The 22,150-nt window shown below is 36.4% G+C and overlaps 1 protein-coding gene across 1 annotated transcript in view; it reads right to left on the bottom strand.

Moving 5' to 3' along the window:
* Positions 1-1,141: 1,141 nt before the first annotated feature.
* LOC149544779 (short-chain dehydrogenase TIC 32, chloroplastic-like) overlaps positions 1,142-22,150 on the bottom strand; it is a 142,591-nt gene continuing 121,582 nt past the window's right edge. Inside the window, exons 7-8 of the mRNA XM_089795354.1 lie at positions 1,783-1,829; positions 1,142-1,667 (exon numbers count right to left, since the gene is read on the bottom strand). Coding sequence (XP_089651480.1) covers positions 1,509-1,667; positions 1,783-1,829 — 206 coding nt within the window. The 3' untranslated portion in view covers positions 1,142-1,508. The remainder of the gene's footprint in view (positions 1,668-1,782; positions 1,830-22,150) is intronic.

The raw sequence follows: 22,150 nt of genomic DNA, 5'->3' as shown, positions 1-22,150 counted from the left end.
ATATCCCCTACCATGTATTCATGCTTGTCTAAGTCCTATGATATGTAGCTATATATATTTGAATACATACATACATATGTGTGTGTAAACTAATTATTATTCTGTGCACGCGCGCGTGCACGCACACACACGTGTGTATGTGTACATATTTCACACCCACACAAGTATGAGTATAGACAAGATATTTTTATATCAAGCTATTTAGGCTTGCACAAAATAAGGAAATGATGAAGGTATTATTCTTAAGTTACGTTTAATGCTTCTTTTTATATTGTTTAACCGATTCGCTCATGGTAATCCATTTACATCTTTGATTGTCAAGTCGTTTAAATCCTTGGTCTAGGTGGTTAAGTTCATACTTGTTAAAACGGTGGATTTGGGTCCCCTTCCTAACTCTCATTTTGGTAATGCTTCCCCTTAGTTGTCTTGCTCCTGCAAAATAGAAATGATTCCCAGTAATAACATATTCCAAGATTTTAATGATTTTAAAATAAAATACATCACATAATCATTTTAAATTTCTATGATATTCATTCTTCCAATTTCATCTTAACAACTAGCTAACATCCACATGATATATCAACTACTAAACACTATTATATTTCACATGAATCAACAATTTTATCATTGCAGCAATTTCACAAGAACTATTGTTTACAACGAAAATAACGAACAACTCATTTCACATGAAATTTTCCAACACCTAGAATATTATTAAATGTAGCAAACATTTGGGATGTAAAAAATCAAATGAGATCAAGAAAGACTTATTAGGTAGAATGGAATAGTTCTTCAATACATGATTTATATTTTCATGTCAATCTCATATGTGCAAATTCTCCATTTGTTTAGATGGTAGCCTTCTTAATCTCTTGAGGATATATAGGCATGAAGAGTGACTTTCATAATTTGAATTTCTTCCTCAACAAATCCACATAAGGGTGATGTCACATAAAAATGGGCACTTTTACAATTTACTTTATAATATATGTATCAATGTGACCCTTTTTTAGTAGATTTAGACAATAATCTTTAAGAGTGTAAATATTTAACTAGCGTGGAACAACTAGGAATTTTCTAGTTTTGATAGTAAGAAATATTATGTAAGAAAAACATATCATATTTTACTAATATAGGTATATTTAACGAGTACAATAACCTAGGATGCATTTTATTTTGCAAAAATATTTTGAAATGTTTGATGATTGGGGAAAATCCAAGTTCACATGTTTTGGGAAACATTATCCAATTTATGCCATAATGAGTTCTTTAAGGCTTATAAAATAATATTTTACAAAATTAATCACACCGACACAAAATTTACATTTTTCTATAGACTACATTCAAAACATAAAAGAAAAGAAAAATGGTTTATTTAAGCGACATAAGGACCAAATGAATGAATGACCATATATGAAAGAGATAGTCTAGGACATCCAAGAGAGTTCAGTGTGTTTGAGTTCACGATTTTCTAGAACATGTGATCCTACTAAAAGCATGGAAATTGATTATGAAACCATCTTCTCACTGACTTCCCACAACTTCCTTGTCAATTCTTGATCTATGGCATGTTTGCTTGGGGTAGCCTCATTGTTATCACAAAAATACTTCCCATTGACTCCCTTCAGGTGAGGATGCAATGCCACATAACATGTAGTTGATGCTCCCTAGTATTGAAAAGATGGCATACAACAAGTATTTCATTGTTATTAGGTCGGCATACCTTAAGTATGAAAATTTTCTAAAGAACTAAAAAACATGCTAGTCTCTATAAGTTGTTACCTGTGGAATGCTCTTGAGAAGATGTTTACCAAGCCCTGCCAGAAATCCTGCAAATTAATAGGAACATTTTTATGAATAATTGAAACATGTAAGTGAATGCACTAGAAAAATTTAACACTTATATGCATGAGCTTTCATATTTCTTTTACATTATTTAGTTTCTTGATCATTTACTTATTCTTTAAAACATTCAAGACTAGTGTGACATATACTAGGTACAAGATGGCTTCACTTTCTGGAGTGGCAATATCACTATTAGCCAAGCAATTCAACTCGGGTTTAGATTTGGAAACTAATTTGCTGCGAATAATTGCATTAGGGTCAAATTTATACATTTTTACTATGACGTTTATAATAGCTTTTTAAGATTACTTTATATATTGAAGATTATCTTGGTATATTAACATCACTTTCTATACTACATTTAAATTGTGCAGAAAAAATAATTAGGGATCGAGACAAAAATTTTCCTCTTGCTTAGAAAATTAACCATAGCAAAGAGACACTATTTTAAATTTAAATGTCAAAGACTTGGCTTGGAAATGATTCAACAAGTCTGAGAGGGCATGCCAACTCTTCACTATAATAAATTAGAAATTAGAAATTATTCTAAGAGAAAACAATCTCGAGTTTTTGATTCAACAACTTCCATGCCATTGACATAAGACTTGCACTTGTTTAACATATTATATCCAACCATGTTTCCAATTCTACAACCCACTCTACAAACATAAAAGATACTACACTTCCATGTCATAGACGTCAAATTTCCACTTGTTTAGAATACTACATCCTACCATCTCAAACAAATTTGACTAAACTCATCATCTCTCAAGCTCTGACTTGTTTGATAACTTAAGTTTCTTCACTATAATTCCCTCAAGTTTTGACAAAGTCTTGCAAGACTAGGTTTAAGTTGTTGTTGTAAAATATATGAGAGGAATGAATACCAACCATAGAATTCAAAAGTTGAACAAGGGATTAGACTACTTGGTGCAATATCACAAGTGAAACAAATGAAAAACTATGCCCACAGTTCACAAAATAAGCAAATTGAAGGATGTCATACGGGGTTACTCGACCTAAGAGTCATGAATGAGAGTGACCTCGACATAAGAGGTTACTTGGTCATGATCGAGAGTGACCGATCCTTGTTGCCACCACTCTGGTGCCACTTCTTCCAGATGGAACATTGTGAACTTGACTACTTCCTCTTCAAGTATTGAGTTGAGCTGAAAATAGGTGTCTACCTTCAAAACCCATGCCTGTGCAATGATGGCTCCAGCTCCATCAAATGGCGATAAGTTTACTTTTCCAAATGGTGATAAATTTACTGTTTTTATCTTTCTCCTGAGATCATCATTAAAATAACCACAATTTCCCTTGCCTAAATATCTCATTCTTAGATCAACATAGTCTTTGTAGGATATATCACCTTCCATATTCGCATTCCTCCAATCTTCTCAAAGTTTTTCTTCCATTTCCTAAAAAGTGAGCTCTCTTTATTTGTGTGGTGCTTCTATCCTGGAAGGAAGATAGGTATCGAAGATCAAGAGTGAGAGGGTTAGGGGTTTGTCCTTCTCGTAACAAAGACATTGCTATGCCCATTTTGTTCTCCCGTTGTCTTTCCCCGCCCAATTTTTGTAATGTTTCCTACATAAGTCTTTGGGTTTCATTGATCTACATTTGGTTTTTAATGAGCTCTCTTAAAAGATTCATGAGTTTTGTCATAGGATCTTGGGGATTCACCATTCTACTTGCAAGATGATCTCGCCTTCTCCTTCGAGTATAAACTAGCATTTACTTCCACAAGATGGCATAATCATTAGCTCTAATACCACTGTAATGTTCCCATGATGATCTTGGTCGTAGGCAATCTATGTTTGAAGGCAGTCTCAGTCCTAAGGGAATCTCATTCCAAATGGAATCTCGCCCTAAAGGGGAACTTGATCCAAAGAGGAAGTCAATTTGAGGGGGGGACTTGATCTAAACAGAAACTTACTTTGGAGGAAATCTTAGTCCAAAGGGGATCTCAGTCCGAAGGGGATCTCGGTTCGAAGGGGAACTCAATCTGAAGGGGATCTTGTTCCGAAGGGAAACTTGATCCAAAGGGAATCTCGATCTGAAGGGGATCTCAATAGAAAGGGAACTTGATCCAAAGCATAACACAATCTCAATAAGGGCTTAATGCTCTTCATTATTATTGCAAGATGCTTATCATCTTTTATTTTGCATAATTTCTTTATTAATCTTCTCTTATGCGTTTATCCTCTTCAACAACTCTTTTCTTTCTATTAACTAACCTATTGTAAAGATCTATGGGAATTTCTCCTTATCTATCTTCGAATTTCCTGTTATACAATATCATATGTCTAATGACTGCATTCTCTAGCTCAAACTTTTCAAAAATGTTGTAAGATTCATAAAATTTGTTTAATTGAACAAAGTTTCCGTCATTTCTAATCATACAGTTTAGTTTAGCCTCTCAATTTTGGCTTTCCACTTCTTCCTTTCTCTAGTAGAAACTTTTCATTTTCCTTTCTTTGTTTCTTTCTCCTTTGGTGTCTCTATTTCTATTGCTTTTGTTTCTTCTTCTTCGTTAGGTTCTTCTAATTCTTACGGATCCTCCAAGGGGACTACGTCCAAGGATGGCTTTCTACGCTAAGCACTTCTTAGTTATCCGAGATGGGATTATTGTACGCCCTGAGTAATTACATAGATACTGGACTCACGCCCTACGTATCTCCCTTGGCTCCTTTAGGGTGGGCTCACACAAACTCCGGATTCAGGTCGATCACCATATTGCTAGAGAGGATCGGGTGTGTACACTTTGTACCTTAGCAGAGGCAGAATCTGAGATTCATTTTCTTTTCAGATGCCCCATATACTATGAGATTAGAGGGAGATTTTACTGTCTATTTAGAGATTGCAGATCCCTCTCGAATTTTTTCAGGTACATAGATCAATGTTGCATTGCACTCTATCTCCGCGAGTCCTTATAGCTTCGTGACCATACTTTACAGCTTTCATTTCCCAGGAGTTAGACCCAAACATAGCTTATTACAACCTTCTTCTCGCCCTTAACTCCAGCTCGGGGTGTGAAGCGACCGTACAGTTTCCCTAGCATAGGCGGTTCCAGATCGGTGAGACCCCGCAGGGGACCTTTTTGCTACCGACACTCCTCTCCTAGCACTCAACTTCATCACAGGGCTTATGGTAGCCGCACAGATCATTCATTGTTGGACTTTTTCGCTATGAAGACAGATACCTAATCTTTTCCGTGATGTTTCCTGCTTTCTTCTTTTGTTGTGCTTGTTCTTTCTTTTTTTGGACACCGTTTGGTGTTCCGTTTGTCTGCTTTTTCCTTGTTGTAAGCTTCCAGTCCCATAGACCCACATTGTGGTCTTTTGGTGGTCTTTTGTTGGACATTAATAAATTTATCTTATCTTAATAAATTTATCTTATCTTATCTTATCAACTACTTGTGCTCTCCTTTTTTGCTTTCCCTTATATGTGACAAGTGACTTTCTTTTCTTACTTGGACCACTAGCCAATTCTTTCACTCTCTTTTGTCTAGGTGGTTCAATAGATTCTTGTTTTACTTCAACTTGTCTTGCAGACCTTCCAGTCCTAGGTGGAGTGGCTGATTGAACTTTGACTATGCTGACATCTTCTTCATCTCAAGATTGAACTAGTGGAACAAATTATGATTGCACAAATGATATAGTTGCATACGGTGCAATAGGAGTTTACACATATACTGCCACTGTTACTCCTTCCGATCCTATCAATTGCTAATGATTTGGCAATGAGAATATCTAATTGCTCACTTGCTCTCATTTCCATTGCTATTCATGCACCTTCTCTGAATTCCCCTCTATTCATTCATGATTCCTTCAATATGTTGTCTATCTTATATCCTTGCTATGCAACTAAATATCTACTTCTTTGACTTTTTCTTCATAGGTGCCTCATCTAGGACACTCCTTATCCTTTTCTAACTCTAGGATGATCTTTGCATAGCCTTCAATTAATTCCTCCATCATCTCATATCTCATTGGATCAATGAATTTCACTCATGAGATTACTTTATATATTGAAGATTACCATTGTATATTAACATCAGTTTCTATACTACATTTGAATCGTGTAGAAAAAATAATTAGGGATCAAGACAATAATTTTCCTCTTGCTTAGAAAATTGACCATAGCAAAGAGACATTGACCTATAAATTTAAAAGTCAAAGACTTGGCTTGGAAATGATTCAACAAGTCTGAGAGGGCATGTCAACTCTTCACTATAATAAATTAGAAATTGTAAATTATTCTGAGAGAAAACAATCTAGAGTTTCTGATTCAACAATAACTTCCATGCCATTGACATCAGACTTGCACTTGTTTAGAATATTATATCCAACCATGTTTTCAACTCTACAACCCACTATACAAACATAAAAGATACTACACTTCCATGTCATTAACGTTAGATTTCCACTTGCTTAGAATACTACATCCAGCCATCTCAAACAAATTTTCCTGAAACTCATCATCTCTCAAGCTTTGGCTTGTTTGATGACTCAACTTTCTTCACTATAATTCCCTCAAGTTTTGACAAAGTGTTGTAAGACTAGGTTTAAGTTGTTATAACATATATGAGAGGAATGGATACCAACCATGCAATTCAAATGTTGAACAAGGGATCAGACTAATTGGTGCAGTCTCACAAGTGAAACAAATGAAAAACTGTACACAGAGTTCACAGCATACACAAATGGAAGGATGTCGTACGAGGTTGCTCGACATAAGAGTCGTGAATGAGAGTGACCTCGACAAAAGTGGTTACTTGGTCGTGACTGAGAGTGACCAATCCATGGTACCACCACTCTAGTGCCACTTCTTTTAGATGGAGCATTGTGAACTTCATTGCTTCCTCTTCGGGCATTGAGTTGAACTGAAAATAGGTATTTGCCTTTAGAATCCATGCCTATGCAATGATGCCTCCATATTCATCAAATGGCAATAAGTTTACTTTTCCAAATGGTGATAAGTTCACCTTTTTAATCTTTCTCCTGATATCATCATTAAAAAGCCACGATTTCCCTCGCTTGAATATCTCATTCTTAGATCAACGTAGTCTTTGTAGGATATATCACCTTCCATATTTATGTTCCTGCAATCCTCTCGAAGTTAGTCTTGCATTTCCTAAAAAGTGGGCTATCTTTCTCTGTGTGGTGCTTCTGTCCTTGGAAGGAAGACATGTATCAAAGATGGAGAGTGAGCGGGTCGAGGGTTTGTCCTTCCCATAATAGAGACGTTGTTATGCCCATTTTGTTCTCCCACTGTCTTTCCCTCGCCCAATTTTTGTAATGTTTCCTGCATAAGCCTTTGGGTTTCGTTAATTTGCATTTGGTTTTTGCTGAGCTCTCTTAAAAGATTCATGAGTTTTTTCATAGGATCTTGGGGATCTGTCATTCTACCAGCAACGTGATCTCGCCTTCTCCTTCAAGTATAAACTTGCATTAACTTCTACAAGATGGCATAATCACTGGCTCTGATACCACTGTAACATTCCCATGATGATCTTGGTCATAGGTGATCTCTGTCCGAAGGCAGTCTCAATCCTAAGGGAATCTTGATCTGAATGGAATCTCATCCTAAAGGGGAACTCAATTCGAAGGGGATGTCGTTCCGAAGAGGAACTCAGTCTGACGGGGGGACTTGATCCGAAGGGGAACTCAATATGGAGGGAATCTTAGTCTGAAGGGGATCTCAGTCTGAAGTGGAACTCGATCTGAAGGGGATCTCGTTCTGAGGGGGAACTTGATCCGAAGGGGAACTCGATCTAAAGGGAATCTCAGTCCGAAGGAGATCTAAATCCAAAAGGGAACTCAATCCAAATGGGATCTTGACCTATAGGGATCCGAAGGGGAACACAATCTTTATAAGGGCTCAATGCTCTTCATTATTCTTGCAAGATGCTTATCATCTTTTACTTTGCATAATTTCCTTATTAATCTTTCTCATATGTTTTTGTCCTCTTCAACAATCGTTTTCTTTATATTAACTAACTTCTCATAAAGATCTATGGGAATTGGTCCTTGTATAATCTTCATATTTCATGTTATACAATATCATATGTTTAATGATTGCATTCTCTAGCTCAAACTTTTCAAAATTGTTGTAAGATTCATAAGATTTGTTTAATTGAACAAAGTTTCCATCATCTATAATCATATAGTTTAGCCTCTCAATTTTGGGTTCCCACTTCTTCCTTTCTGTAGTAGAAACTTTTGATTTTCCTTTCTCTATTTCTTTCGCCCTTGGTGTCTTTGTTTCTATTGCTTTTGTTTCTTCTTCTTTTTCAGATTCTTTTAATTCTTACTCAACTACTTGTGCTCTTTTTTATTGCTTTCCCTTACATGTTACAAGTGTCTTTCTTTTCTTACCTAGACCATTGGCCAATTCTTTCACTCTCTTATGTTTAGGTGGTTCAACATATTCTTGTTTTACTTCAACTAGTCTTGTAGACCTTCTGATGCTAGGTGGAGTGGCTGACTAAACTTTAACTATGTTGACATCTTCTTCATCTCTGGATTGAACGAGTGGAACAAATTATAGTTTCACAAATGAGACTACTACATATGGTGCAATAGGAGTCTACGCATATACTTCATCTCTGGATTGAACTAGTGGAACAAATTATGGTTGCACAAATGAGACTACTACATATGGTGCAATAGGAGTCTACGCATATACTGCCACTATTACTCCTTTTGATCCTATCAATAGCTAATGGCTTGGCAATGAGAATAGTTAATTGCCCACTTGCTCTCATTTCCATTGCTATTGATGCGGCTTCTATAAATTCCTCTTTTTTCATTCATGATTCCTTCAATATGGTGTCTATCTTATATCCTTGCTATACAACTAAATATCTACTTCTTTGATTTGTTCTTCTTAGGTGCCCCATCTAGGGCACTCCTCATCCTTTTCTGACTCTAGGATGATCTTTGCATAGCCTTCAATTAATTCCTCTATCATCTAATGTCTCATTGGATCAATAAATTTTACTCTTGGTTCTATTGCTTCCATGCAGGTAACACCAGTTTCAACCATAAAGGAAATTTCATCTTTATATTTCTTAACTAGGGATGGTGGTATCCTAAATATTTGTTTTATTTATGCTTGAGATCTTTTCATCATTCTTGTTATATCCTATGTTATTATGTCCTCTAGTCTCTTTCTATAGTAATGTGTAATGAAGCCCATTGTGCATCTGTTGGAGTTTCATTCATAACTTGGCATTCCAAGGAAATTTTTTATTACTTGGAAATACAAATGTGTTATCAAAGATTCAAATGTAAATACTACATTCTTGGTCTTCTTTATCCTGTCTATATTATCAAGTATATGTTGCTTCACAATCTCACACATATTGATTTTCTCATTCTCAACTGTCATCAAGTATGCTGCATGAATAAATCCCGTTGGTACAAAGTTTAGTCTAGAACTGTAATTCATCTTATATCTAGTTACCTTTTCTTACAAGTCTGATATTAGTTTCTTTGATCATATCTACCTTCATGTTTCTTCCATCAAATATTGTTTTTAGGTTTGTTTCTACTAACTTCTTAACATTTTTTACATTCACAGGGTTTCTACCCTCATTGCTTAATCCAATTAGTTTGTGAATCATATCATTATCAATCATGATTGGTATGTCTCCTACCCAGAACATATCCTCATGTATACGGCTCAAAATTATTCTTGTCCATTCATGGTTCTCAAATTTCATAAAGAACATTTGCTTAGTGATGTTTAGGTTTTCCAGATGTTCAAACCCTTGTTTAAATGTTTGGTCATTGTTGTATACTAGGTTCAAGTCTTCATGAATATCATAGTCTCCCATCAACTCAAATTTATAGTGAATGTACGCACGGATGTCTTCTACATGCAAAATCCTATTAGGCACTTGTAAAAATGTTCCTGATAGGTCATCTTCCATTGAAATGTATGGTTGCTTCTTAAACTTGTATCTAGGTCTCTCGTTTACATCACACACAGTTGGGGTTGCCATTTTCTTCAATAGAAACTTAAAATTATGACTGCGCAAGCGATAAATACCTCAAATTCACAAAACTTAGGGTTTGTTGAAATCGCCTTCAAATTTGCTTCAAAATACTTTAACTTTTCTCTTAAATTGCTCCAAAGGTTCTTTAACATCTTGCACGATTAAATGGTACTCACAAAGCTGATTTTGATCCTTAAATTGCTTCCAATTTACTTTAGCATTAATTGTGCAAGTACACAGGTGACAAAAAGTTGTTTGTAATTACCAGTGAACTTTTACTTTGTGCACTCACTTGTGAACTCTAAATCTTATGCGCTCTTAACCATAGCTTCCTTACATCCATTGCTACCTCATACTAACTTTGCAAATCCTAATTCCAGCCCTAAGGTTTTCTGTACTATTCTAATGTTAATTCAGTCATATTAGTTGATGAAATGAATTGCTCAATCAGATTGCAATTGGTTAGACTATAAATGACTTCAATATGTTATTAGTGTTAGTTTGTGGTGACTAGTCAGGGAAGTATTGTACATACTCTATAAGTCCTCAGCGGGTTTCGTGATTTTTGGGCTCTAGGGCTATTTTATCGACATTTTCAAGCTAACATGTTGTAACTAATTTTAACCCTAAAGCGGCAAAAATACTTGTATAAAAGGGCTTAGGGTTAGGGATTTTCATAAGGTGTAATGCGATCATTTCTTTTTGCAATGGTAATGAGTTGTAAGGAATTACTGATTGTAATCAATTTGTAATCATTGGATCTTAATAATATTGAACTTTTTGTTTGGTGGACATAGCCTAGGAATTGAGTGAACCACGTTAAATCTTGGTGTCTTGTGTTCTCTTTTGTATGATTTATTATTTTCGAATATTGTTTATATTTGCATATAATTGTTATTTTTGTTCGTGGTTAATCCTAACAAGTGGTATTAGAGTCTAGTTGTTTTTTTAGTTATCCCCTACAGGAAAGTCTCATAGTTGAGTGGGAGGGATGGCAGGCAAGGGTAAGCTGAAGGTGGAGAAGTTTAATGGGCAAAACTTTTAGTTATGAAATATGCAAATGGAGGACTATCTTTATCAAAAGGACTTGTGGAAGCCGTTGGAAGAAAAAACTAAGAAACATGGAACTATGGCAGATGAGGACTGAGAGATTTTAGATAGAAAGGCACTTGGAAGCATTTGGTTATGTCTCACACCATCAGTGACATTTAACATTGTAAAAGCGAAGACGACGGAAGAGTTGATGGAAAACCTAGTGAAATTGTATGAAAAGCCCTCTGCTTCAAATAAGGTATTTCTCATGAAACGTTTATTTAATATGAAAATAACAGAAGGTGGATCTATTGCAAATCATCTAAATGAGTTTAATAGTGTTACTAGTGAGTTATCTTCTGTGAATGTCAATTTTGATGAAGAAACTAGGGCTCTCTTGATTTTTTGTTCTTTGCCTAAAAGCTAGAATGGCTTGGTAATCGTTGTGAGTAATTATGTTTTTGGATCTAATACCCTAAAATATGATGATGTGATTGGTGTTATTCTGAGTGAGGAAACTCGTAGGAAAACCTAAGGTGGATCTACATCAGGTAGTGCTTTGAACACACAAAAAAAAGGCAGAACAATTGAGAGAGGAAATAATTCTAGAAACTATGGAAAATCAAGAGGAAAGTCAAAGGAAAAGAGGTCTCAATCCAAAGAACCAAGAGATTGTTGGTACTATGGTAAACCAGGGCATAAGAAGAAAGATTGTTGGACTGGAAAGAACAATGAAGGAGATAAACTACAAGGGAACAAGGAGGCAAATGTGGTAAGTAACAAATCCGAAGAGGATGCTTTGCTTCTTTCTTTAAAAAGTGTTTATGATTCATGGGTTTTAGATTATGGTGCTTCATTTCATGCTACACCCCATAGAGGTTATTTTATTGATTATGTCCAAGAGCATTTTGAGCTTGTTTATTTGGGGGATAATGAACCCTATCAGATTGTTGGAAAGGGAAAAGTTAAGATTAAGTTGCAGAATGGGAATCATTGGTTACTACATGAGGTAAGACACGTTCCAAGGCTGAGTAGGAATTTAATTTTAGCAGGGCAACTCGGTGATGAGGGTTGTGTAGTTACTTTTAATGATAAAAATTGGAAAGTTTCAAAAGGTTCCCTTGTAGTAGCAAAAGGTGTGAAAGTAGGCATCTTATATTTTTGTACAGGTCATACTATTCCTTCTACTTTGATTGTTTCAGAGAAAAATGAATGTTCAAGAACAGTTGCTACAGTTGACCATGGAGATAAGAGAAGATAAGATTATTAATGTCCAACAAAAGACCACAACGAGGGTCTATGGGACTAGAAGCTTACACTAAGAAATTAGCAGACAAATGGAGCACCAAATGATGCCCACAAAAGAAAAAGTACAACAAAAGAAGAAGAAAGTAGGAGACATCACAGAAAATATTAGGTATCTATCCTCGCACGGAAAAAGTCAAACAGTGACTGATTAGTGCGGCTCCTAGAGGCCCTGTGATGAAGCTGAGCGCTACAAGAGGAATGTCGCTAATGAAGAGGTCCCCTGCAGGGTCTCACAGATCTAGAATAGCCCGTATTAGGGAAACTATACGGACGCTTCACACCCTGAACTAGAGTTGAGGGCGAGAAGGTCATAGTAAGTTGTGTCTGGCCCTGACTCCTCGAAAATGAAAGCTGTAAAATATGATCACGAAGCTGTAAGGACTCACAGAGATAGAGCGTAATGCAATGTTGATAGGTGTACCTGAAAAAAATATGAGAGGGATTTGCAATCTCTAAACAGACAATAAAATCTCCCTCTAATCTCGTAGCATATGGGGCATCTAAAAAGAAAATGAGTCTCAGATTTTGCCTTACCTAAGGTACAAAGTGTGCACACCCAATCCTTGGAGTCTGTGCGAGCCCACCCTGAAAGAGCCAAGGGAGATACACAGAGTGTGTGTCTAGAATCTGTGTAAGTACTCAGGGCAAACAATAATCCCATCTCAGATGTCTAAGAAGTGCTTAGCATAGAAAGCCATCCTTAGACGTAGTCCCCCTAGAAGATCCACCCAGGTTCGTATGCTACACTGCCTGTAAATGTCAAGTTTGACATGCCCATTCAACTCATGCCGAGGGGGGATTAGATGACTAGGAGCGTCTAATGAGAACTGGTATAAAGGGCGACGATCGATGTCGATCCCAACTGAACTCAGTAGGATAGTAGCTTGAGCATACCAATAGCAGGTTCTAGTAGTTGGATCAAAGTCTGGAATGACAACTGAGGAGCAGTAGGCTAAGTAAGGGTATTTGTGTTGGCCTTCAACCGAGGCTGCAAAACCACAAAGAAGGTGGAGAAAAAACAATTGTTGTAGATTCAGATACATCACTATGGCACAACAGACTTGGGCATGAGTGAGAAATGTATGAAATTACTTCATTCAAAGAAAGTTTTACGAGGTCTAAAATGTGTCAATATGAATTTCTATAAAAGTTGTGTATGGAAAAACAAAAGAGAGTGAGTTTTGTGAAGAGTGGGAAAGAAAAGAAAAGTGAGAGATTAAAGCTTGTGCATATAGATGTATGGGGACCAACTTAGGTATCTTCCCTTGGTGGCTCTCATTATTATGTTATATTTATTGATGACGCAACTAGAAAAGTATGGGTTTATTTTCTTAGACAAAATATGATGTATTTCAAACTTTTAAGAAATGGAAATGCTTGGTTGAAAATGAGATTGCTAAGAAACTAAAATGTCTCAGATCTAATAAGGGTTGTGAGTATTGCAGTCATGAATTTGAAGATTATTGCTCCACTTATGGTATTCGTAGACAGAAAATTGTTGCAAGGATTCCATAGGAAAATGGAGTGGTTGAACGCATGAATAGGACTATAATGGAGCATGCAAGGAGCATGAGGTTGCATGCAAGGTTGCCCTTAAACATGTGGGTGGAGGTTGTTAATATTGTTGTATATTTGATAAGTAGAGGTCTTTCTACATCTTCCTGTTGTGGTATTCCAGAGGAAGCATGGACTGGTAAGAAGGTGAGTTATTCTTTTCTCAAAACCTTCAGTTGTGAAGCATTTGCACATATAGATTCTGAAAATAGAACCAAACTGGAAGCTAAGTCAAAGAAATGTATATTTGTTAGATATGGCATTGATGAATTTGGTTATAAGCTTTGAGATTTTAAAAATCGTAAAATTGTAAAAAAAAAAAAAAAAGGATGTCATATTCAAGGAGAAAGTGTTGTACAAAGATTTGTTGTAGCAACATGAGAAGAAAGAAGACGATTATGTAGTATTGGATGATACTCCAAAAGATGATGTTCTAACAATTCCTCATAATTTGCAACAACTGTAACAACAAATACCACACAACCCAGTGAATGTTAGATGGTCAACAAGACTAAGTAGACCTCCAGAAAGATTTTCTCCTTCTTTGTATTCTATTTTACTTATGGATGCTAGTCAACCTGAATGTTATATGAAGTTGTGCAGGTGGATACTAAGACTTGATGGGAGTCTGCAATTGCAAATGAAATGGACTCCTTGCTAAAAAATAAGACTTGGGATTTATGCAAATTGCCTGCAGGTAAATGGGCTTTACAGAATAAATGGGTTTACAACTTGATAAGATAAAGATAAAGATAAATTTATTAATGTCCATCAGGAGACTGAGGGTCTAAGGGACTAGAAATAGTATAAAGGACAAACGTAAGCAAGGGTGGAGCACCAAACAGTGTCCATGGAAAGAGCATGAAAGCAAAACAACAAAAGAACCAAAAGAAGAAAGAGCTAGAACTAAGTACTCACAAGCGACAAGTAGTCAAGAATGGAAAGGTGTGCACTAGATCGATTATGTGCTCTGGAAGGTTGCCTCTGAAGCCTACAAGAAGCAGTAGTAGTAGAGAGGCATTGCCAAGTGTGATCTCTGTCGGGTCTCACAGATCTAATGTGAATCAAGATAGTGCAAAGAGGTCGCTTTGATCCTCAGGCAGGAACTGTAGGAGTGAAAGAGGAGGTGATGAGTTGTGTAGGGGTCAGTGTTAAGAAAAGTCGGAGTTGTAGAGTGTGGACACGAAGCCGCGTGGTCTCTTGAAGACAAAATGTGAGACAATGCTGGTTGATATATCTAAAAAATGAGGGAACAGATTGACCCTCTCTGAACAGACAGTAGAATCTCCCCCAAATCTCATAGTAGATGGGGCAACGGAAGATAAAGTGGGACTCGGTCTCAACCTCCCTGAGGTGACAAAGGCAACAGATCCTATCCTCCCTGTCAATTTGGTGATCAGTCTGAATACGAAGCCGGTGCAATCCCACTCTAAAAGATCCCAAAGAGATGCGATGAGCATGAGTCCAACGATGAGTGAGATACCAGGGGCATAAGATGATCTCATCTTGGATATCAAGAAAGTGCTCAACATAGAAAGCCATATGCGAACAAAGTGCATCAGGGGGATTCCTCCAGGTCATGATCATATATTGTCTGTAGATGTCAAGTCTAACATGCTCGTTCAACTCCCGTTGAGGGTGAAGAAGGTGGGCTGGAGCGTCCAGAGAAAACTGAAAGGGGGGAAGATGATCCATTCTAATACCAATCAAGCCGAAGAGGGTAGAGGCCTAGGCAAACCAGCAACGAGACTTGTGGCCAGAGTTTGATCCCACAACCTCCTAAGAGGAACAATAGGCCAAGTAGGAATATTTGTGATGATTGTCGGGGGAATCGACAAAGCTCTAGAGCCAGTGAAGAAGCCAAACTAAATCAAAGATGGTCCCCAATCTGAAAGGGTGAGCTCCAAACTCTGTTAGAACAATACTGTGTAGTGTGTACTGGTGGCATCTAATAAAGTGCTAAAGAAAAAGAGTTTGGACTCTCTCAACTAAGGCCTAGTCAGACTCCGATAGGGAGGGGCCCCAAACAGTAGAGTCATAGAGGATAGTTAGCTTGACGAGGGAGTCCAGAAGGGACATCTTAGTCATGGTGTCCTGGAAGTGGTGTCGAAAGAACTACTGCTCAAGTATAGCAAGGGAGTCGAGCCCCTTGTTGACTCGAGTCTACATGGCCGGTCTCAGGCTAAAACGAGGTCTAAAAAACTTAACCCCCAAGTATGTATATGACGATGCAATCTCGATCTTGGTACCTTGGAAATAAAAAAGGAGGAGCGAGGTCTTCAAACAATTGAAGACCATGACCCGAGTCTTGCCGAGGTTCACAAATAGCTCACGTGAGTCACAAAAAGAGGCGAAACCATCAAGAAGCCACTAAAGTCCATCAGGGGAGGACACTAGGAGAATCACATCATCAGTGAATAGGAGAATGGAGATCAACACCTGATGTAAGTAACAACCATCTCTAGGGAGTGAGCAATCCCGAAGGAATGCCTCAAGCTCATCGATGTAGATGCCAAAAAGAGGGGGGGATATAGAGCAACCCTATTTCACCCCAATAGTGCTTTGGATAGGGTCTGAGAAGTCATTCCAGGACACCATGACTAAGATGTCCCTTATGGACTCCCTGGTTGAAAGAAGATGGGGGTAAGAAAAGATTTAAAGCTAGGTTAGTTGTAAAAGAATTTACACAGAAAAAATGCATTGATTTTGATGAGATATTCTCTCATGTTATAAAAATGACTTCTATTGGCATTGTTTTAAGTATTGTGGCTACTGAAGATTTGCATTTGGAGCAGCTTAATGTTAAAAAAACCTTCCTTCATGGTGATTTGGATGAAGAGATATATATGGCACAACCACAAGGATTTGAGATCAAAGGTAAGGAGAACGTAGTGTGCAGATTGAAGAAAATTTTATATGGCTTGAAGTAAGCACTTCAACAATGGTATCTAAAATTTGACAGTTGTATGCATGAGCATGGATATAGTAGGTGTCATTCAAATCATTGTGTTTATTTTAAGAGGCTGGATGATAACAACTACATTATTTTATGTTTATATGTTGATGATATGTTTGTAGTTGGGTCTAACATGGATCACATTAATGGGTTAAAGGAACAGTTAGCACATCCATTTGTTATGAAGGATTTGAGAGCAGCAAAACAAATCCTTGGTATGAAGATTTGGAGAGATAGGCAAAGCAAAGAAATGACATTATCTTGGGCTGGTTATATTGCGAAGGTGTTGTAACATTTCTCTATGGAGAATCTTAAAGCTATCAACACACCTTTACTTGGTCATTTGAAGTTGACTAAAGAGATGTGTCCAAAGACACAAGAAGAGGAGGATAAGATGTCCAAGGTACCTTATGCTTCAGCTATAGGAAGCTTGATGTGTGCTATGGTATGTACAAGGCCAGATATTGCACATGTAGTGGGAGTTGTTAGCAGGTATATGAGTCATCCAGAGCTTGAGCATTGGAATGTTGTTAAATGAATTCTCAAATATTTGAGAGGAACATCCAGAAGCGTTTACATTTTGGGGGCTCTACTACTGATTTGCAGGGTTATTTTGACTCACATTTGGTAGGGGATATTGATACCAAGCAGAGTACTACAGGTTATGTATTTACTATTGGTGGGGCAGCAGTGAGTTGGGTTTCTAGGTTACAGAAGGTGAACAATTTATCCACTACAGAGGTAAAGTATGTTGTTGCTACAAAGGCAACCAAGGAGATGATATAGCTTTAGTTCATCCTCGAAGAATTGGGACACCCTCAAAAAGATAATTATTTATTTACAAATAGTCAGTGTCATTCATCTTGTGAAGAATTATGCTCTACATTCAAAGACAAAACACATACATTTGTGATACCATTTCATTCAATCATTTTTGGATGATGGACAGTTAAAGTTGGACAAGATATAACATATAGATGACAATCCAATAGATATGTTTACAAAGGTAGTGACAAGGGAAAAGATGAAGTCCTCTTCAACTTCAGTTGGTCTTCTATACTAAACAGAATAAAAGAACAACAGAGTCCAGGGTGGTTTGATCTAGTGGGAGCCTCATGCAGTAGTGGCATAGTTATAGGATCAATCTCCAAGAGGGAGATTGTTGTCTAGTATGGAGCTTGATCAATCCCCAAGTGCGAGATTACTAGTTTGTGTTGACTAATCAAGGAAATATTATACATAGTCCATAATTCCTTGGCGAGGTTTAGGATTTTCAGGGTTTGGGGCTATTTTATCGACATTTTTGGGCCGACATGTTGTAACTAATTTTAACCCTACAGTGGCAAAAATACTTGTATAAAACGGTTTAGGGTTAGAGACTTTCATAAGGTGTGATGTGATAATTGCTTCTTGCGGTGGTATTGAGTTGTAAGGGATTACAGATTGTAATTAGGTTGTAATCACCGGATCTTAATACTATTGGACTTGTTTTTTGGTGGACATAACCTAGGAATTGGGTGAACCACGTTAAATCTTGGTGTCTTGTGTTCTCTTCTATGTGATTTATTATTTTCTGATGTTGTTTATATTCGAATGTAATTGTTAATATCTGTCTGTGGTTAATCCTAACACTTAGATGCTTCACTTGGCTCACTTTCCAACATAGCATATGAACTTATTGGTTCCTTAGCTTTAACAAATGATTCATCAAGGTTTCCTACAAGATCTTTCACATTTTCTTTCGTTGTTGTTCATATTCCTTCTAAGATTAGGGTTTCTCATGTTATTCCTCATGTTGTTAGACATTCTCATATTGTTCATCCTACAATATCATGTTTTATGTCTCATGTTGTTACAAATCTAACAAACTCTTAACATTATTCCCATACCTAGGTCCTAATTGGTTGATCTATGCTCTACAATCTCTAGCTATATGCCCAAAGTTGTTGCACTTATAACACATAATGGCATTCCTTATAAAATTGGTTCCTCCAATAGGTCTATGAGCTATAGGGTTATTACCTCTAAACATTATACTATTATCATTATTGAATATAGGTTTCTTACATTCAATCGCTCTATGACCAAAACCATGACAAGAATAATAGTAACCAGAAAGGGGTTTAAATGACTTACTTGTACAGTCCTTCATGTGTTCAAATTCATTGCATGCATAGCATTCTTCCTCTAAATTGGTTCCTTCTTTAGGTGATTCAACTTGTTCAAGTTGCTTAGGTATATCTTCAAATTGATTTGACTCAACCTTGTTCATGTCTTTTTTTCTTGGTCGGGTTGTTGGATCACAGTTTCTGATTCCTTTGTAACGTCATTCCTCTTAGATGATTCTCTTTCATAATATCCAAGACCAGTCTTATCATGAGAAGGTCTTTGTGTAAAGATCTCCTCATCAAGTTTTTTAGTGCTAGAGTACAACTTCTCAAGATGTAACTTAGACCATGTTAACTCTCCTTTCACAATTGTATTGCACTTCTCAAGTTCTGGATACATCAACTTTGATGACTCAAATTCAAATGCCATCTTCGCAAGTTTAGATCTCAGATCTGCATTCTTAGATCTCAAATCTAATATAATCTTCTTATCATCATCCTTCAAGCTCAACTTTAGATTTGTAATCTCTAGCTCATGCTTCAGGATCTCATTCTTTTTCTCAAGCCTTGAAATTTTGTTTCAATCCTTGGTTTGATCTTTAGACTCTTTCTTAGATCTAAGATGTTCAATCTAGTCCTTTAGCTTCTCAATGTAATCTATAGCATCTTCCTATGTGTCTCTCAAAGTATCTCTTTATTTTGAAAGTACATCAAGTTGTTCAAAAGCTTCTTCTAGATTCTTTTGTAACTAGTCCATATCCATCAAGATCTTACTCAAGTTGTTAGGCCTTCTATGAGTAACTGTGTTGTGATACCAATTGTTAGAAATAGGATATATTGAGAGGAAGGGGGTGAATCAGTATTACACAACCTTTATCCTAATTATGGATATCATTAACAAACTTATAACTTGCATATGAAAGCAAACTGATTATGTTGAATAGTAAACACAACCATAAAGTAATACAACACATAACACCATATTTTGTAAACTGGGGAAACCTTGGGCAAAGGAAAACCTCGATGGGGATGGCACTCACAAAATGATCCACTAATCAAAAGAATGGTGAAAGATATTGACCATGTTAGGAGTCTACTACATCTGTATAGTGTCTATGTCCTTGTTAGAGGATTGGGCTTTGTTAGAAGCCTCAACCTTGTTAGGAGTTGTTATTACAATTACAGAAAGTATGCAAAATGAACCCACTGCCCAAACATGCAATATACAATAATGTTCTTCAATACAAGATATGTGTGTGTGTGTACACACACATATATACATAGACATATATATAATATCTATATATATGTACATATATACAAAACCCCTTACTATTGTTGATATCTTCAATATCTGAATTGCCTTTGCTGCTCTTCACAAAACTTGATCATATAATCATATTGCTCTAATCTCACATCAGAATTTGCATCTCAAACAATCACATACTTGTCAAAAAAATCACACATGACTTCCCATCAAAAAAAATTCTTTTATACCCTATTATTACATATTAATTTACATTGCTGGCCTTCATATCTTTTTACATTTACCAAAATACAAAATTAACTCTTGTTGACAAGGTTAACACATAGGATGTCATTCCTAATTAATCAAGTAATTAAACAATTCCTTAATATAAAATACTCGATTCCATGCTTTTACCCTATTCTGTTGACTCAACATTGTTACTGTAAAACAGTAATATCTTCGTCTATACTGACCGTACAACCTTGTGCACATGCCTAAGGCATCCCAACATATTGTACCTAAGAGTGCACGTGCCAAACATACCTTTGCGAACTACGCTGATCAAAATAGTGTTTGTACTGACAGATAAACTCTGTGGTACTTAGACAATTTTCTAAGTGTTCAACCCAAAACTTTATCTTCAAGATCTACTCTCTCAATCTTCATTATATGTTGTTGTAAATAACAACATGACATTGTGTAACCTAGTCAATTTGCCAACGGTGTGTTGTAAGTAGAGAATCTATGCAGACTTGAAATAGAGTTATAAAGTGAAGGGTTGAAGAAATGATTTCATTGTCCATCATCAGTTGAGTAAGTAACTATATCAAGTGGAAAAGAAGTTTGTGTGCAATGGGTTGGTTCTCTGGAAGATAGAAGTGGGGGGTTGGTGCTCCAATAGGTTAGTGCCTACGAAGTGCGAGAGTTGGAGCTTCAAATGAGTTGATGTTGATTAACAAAGGGGTTGGAGCCTCTAGTAGGTAGGAGCCTACAAATCTTTGTAAAAGAACAAGTTAATATAAAAGAATTCATTTGCCATGGTTTTCTCCCACATTGCATTTCCATGTAAATCATTGTGTTAATGTGCCTAATTGTTTATTTCAAGATTTGAATTTATTGTGGTGATCAAAGCTTTAAATTGGCAAAGTTGTTATTATACAAATTCACCACCCTGCCCCCCCTTCTTAGTATAATCGTGTGCTCTTCAATTGGTATCAGAGTGGGTCCCTTCTATGAAGTCTAATTGCTTAAGATAGATCTATCAAGAACAAATGGGAAAAAGGAAAGAAAATAAGAAAAAAGGAAATGCGAATAAGGGTATTAATAGCAATGCACTAACTACTAGAGATGAAGTAATCCATAATGAATTCTTTGAAAAAGGAGGCAACTCAATATGCAGTGATGATAGTATCGATATTATAGAATCAGATACATGTGGGAATATGGAACCTAACATATGCGATGAGATGACACTTGGAATACACGTGGCAATAAAAAATGAAAATGATAATGAATCAAATACAAAATAAGTCCCGGATGATGGAAAACTCAAATTAGGATCCACTACATATACAGAAGATGAAGAAGAGGCCTACGATGAGTATGAGGGTGTTGATATCATGGAAGAACTTCATTATGCTTACAAAGAAAATGGAAATCTTAAGGAGATGAATGCAAAATAGAAAATAGAAATTCAAGAATTATATTTGAATCAATCAAAGTAATTGAGACATTGAAAGAACAATTAGAAGAAGCTAAACAATTGCAGGTTGAGATGATGAGGAAGCTAAATACAAAAGAAGCAAATTATGCCACAGATTAAAGGAAGAAGTCATCATGTTGAAAAGTGATTTAGAGAAAACCACTATCAAATTGAATAGCAATCTAAAGTTTGAAAAGAGCTTTGAAATTCTGACTAATATCATTGACAGCAAAAGGCCATCTTCCAACAAGACAGGAATACCTTATGAAAAAGGCTCAAAGCATCATGATTGTACATTCCAAAGATTCATTAAAGAAGGAAGTAGTATGGAAGATTCATCTAAGAATGAGGAAGAACTTGAAAGATATGTTGAAATATCAATAAATCG

The sequence above is a fragment of the Cupressus sempervirens genome, chromosome 8 (assembly GCF_028749045.1).
Source record: "Cupressus sempervirens isolate cs-2001-9-10 chromosome 8, ASM2874904v1, whole genome shotgun sequence".
Lineage (NCBI taxonomy): Eukaryota > Viridiplantae > Streptophyta > Pinopsida > Cupressales > Cupressaceae > Cupressus > Cupressus sempervirens.
Note: the sequence above shows the minus strand (reverse complement) of the source record. Positions and strands in the feature narration are given on the sequence as shown.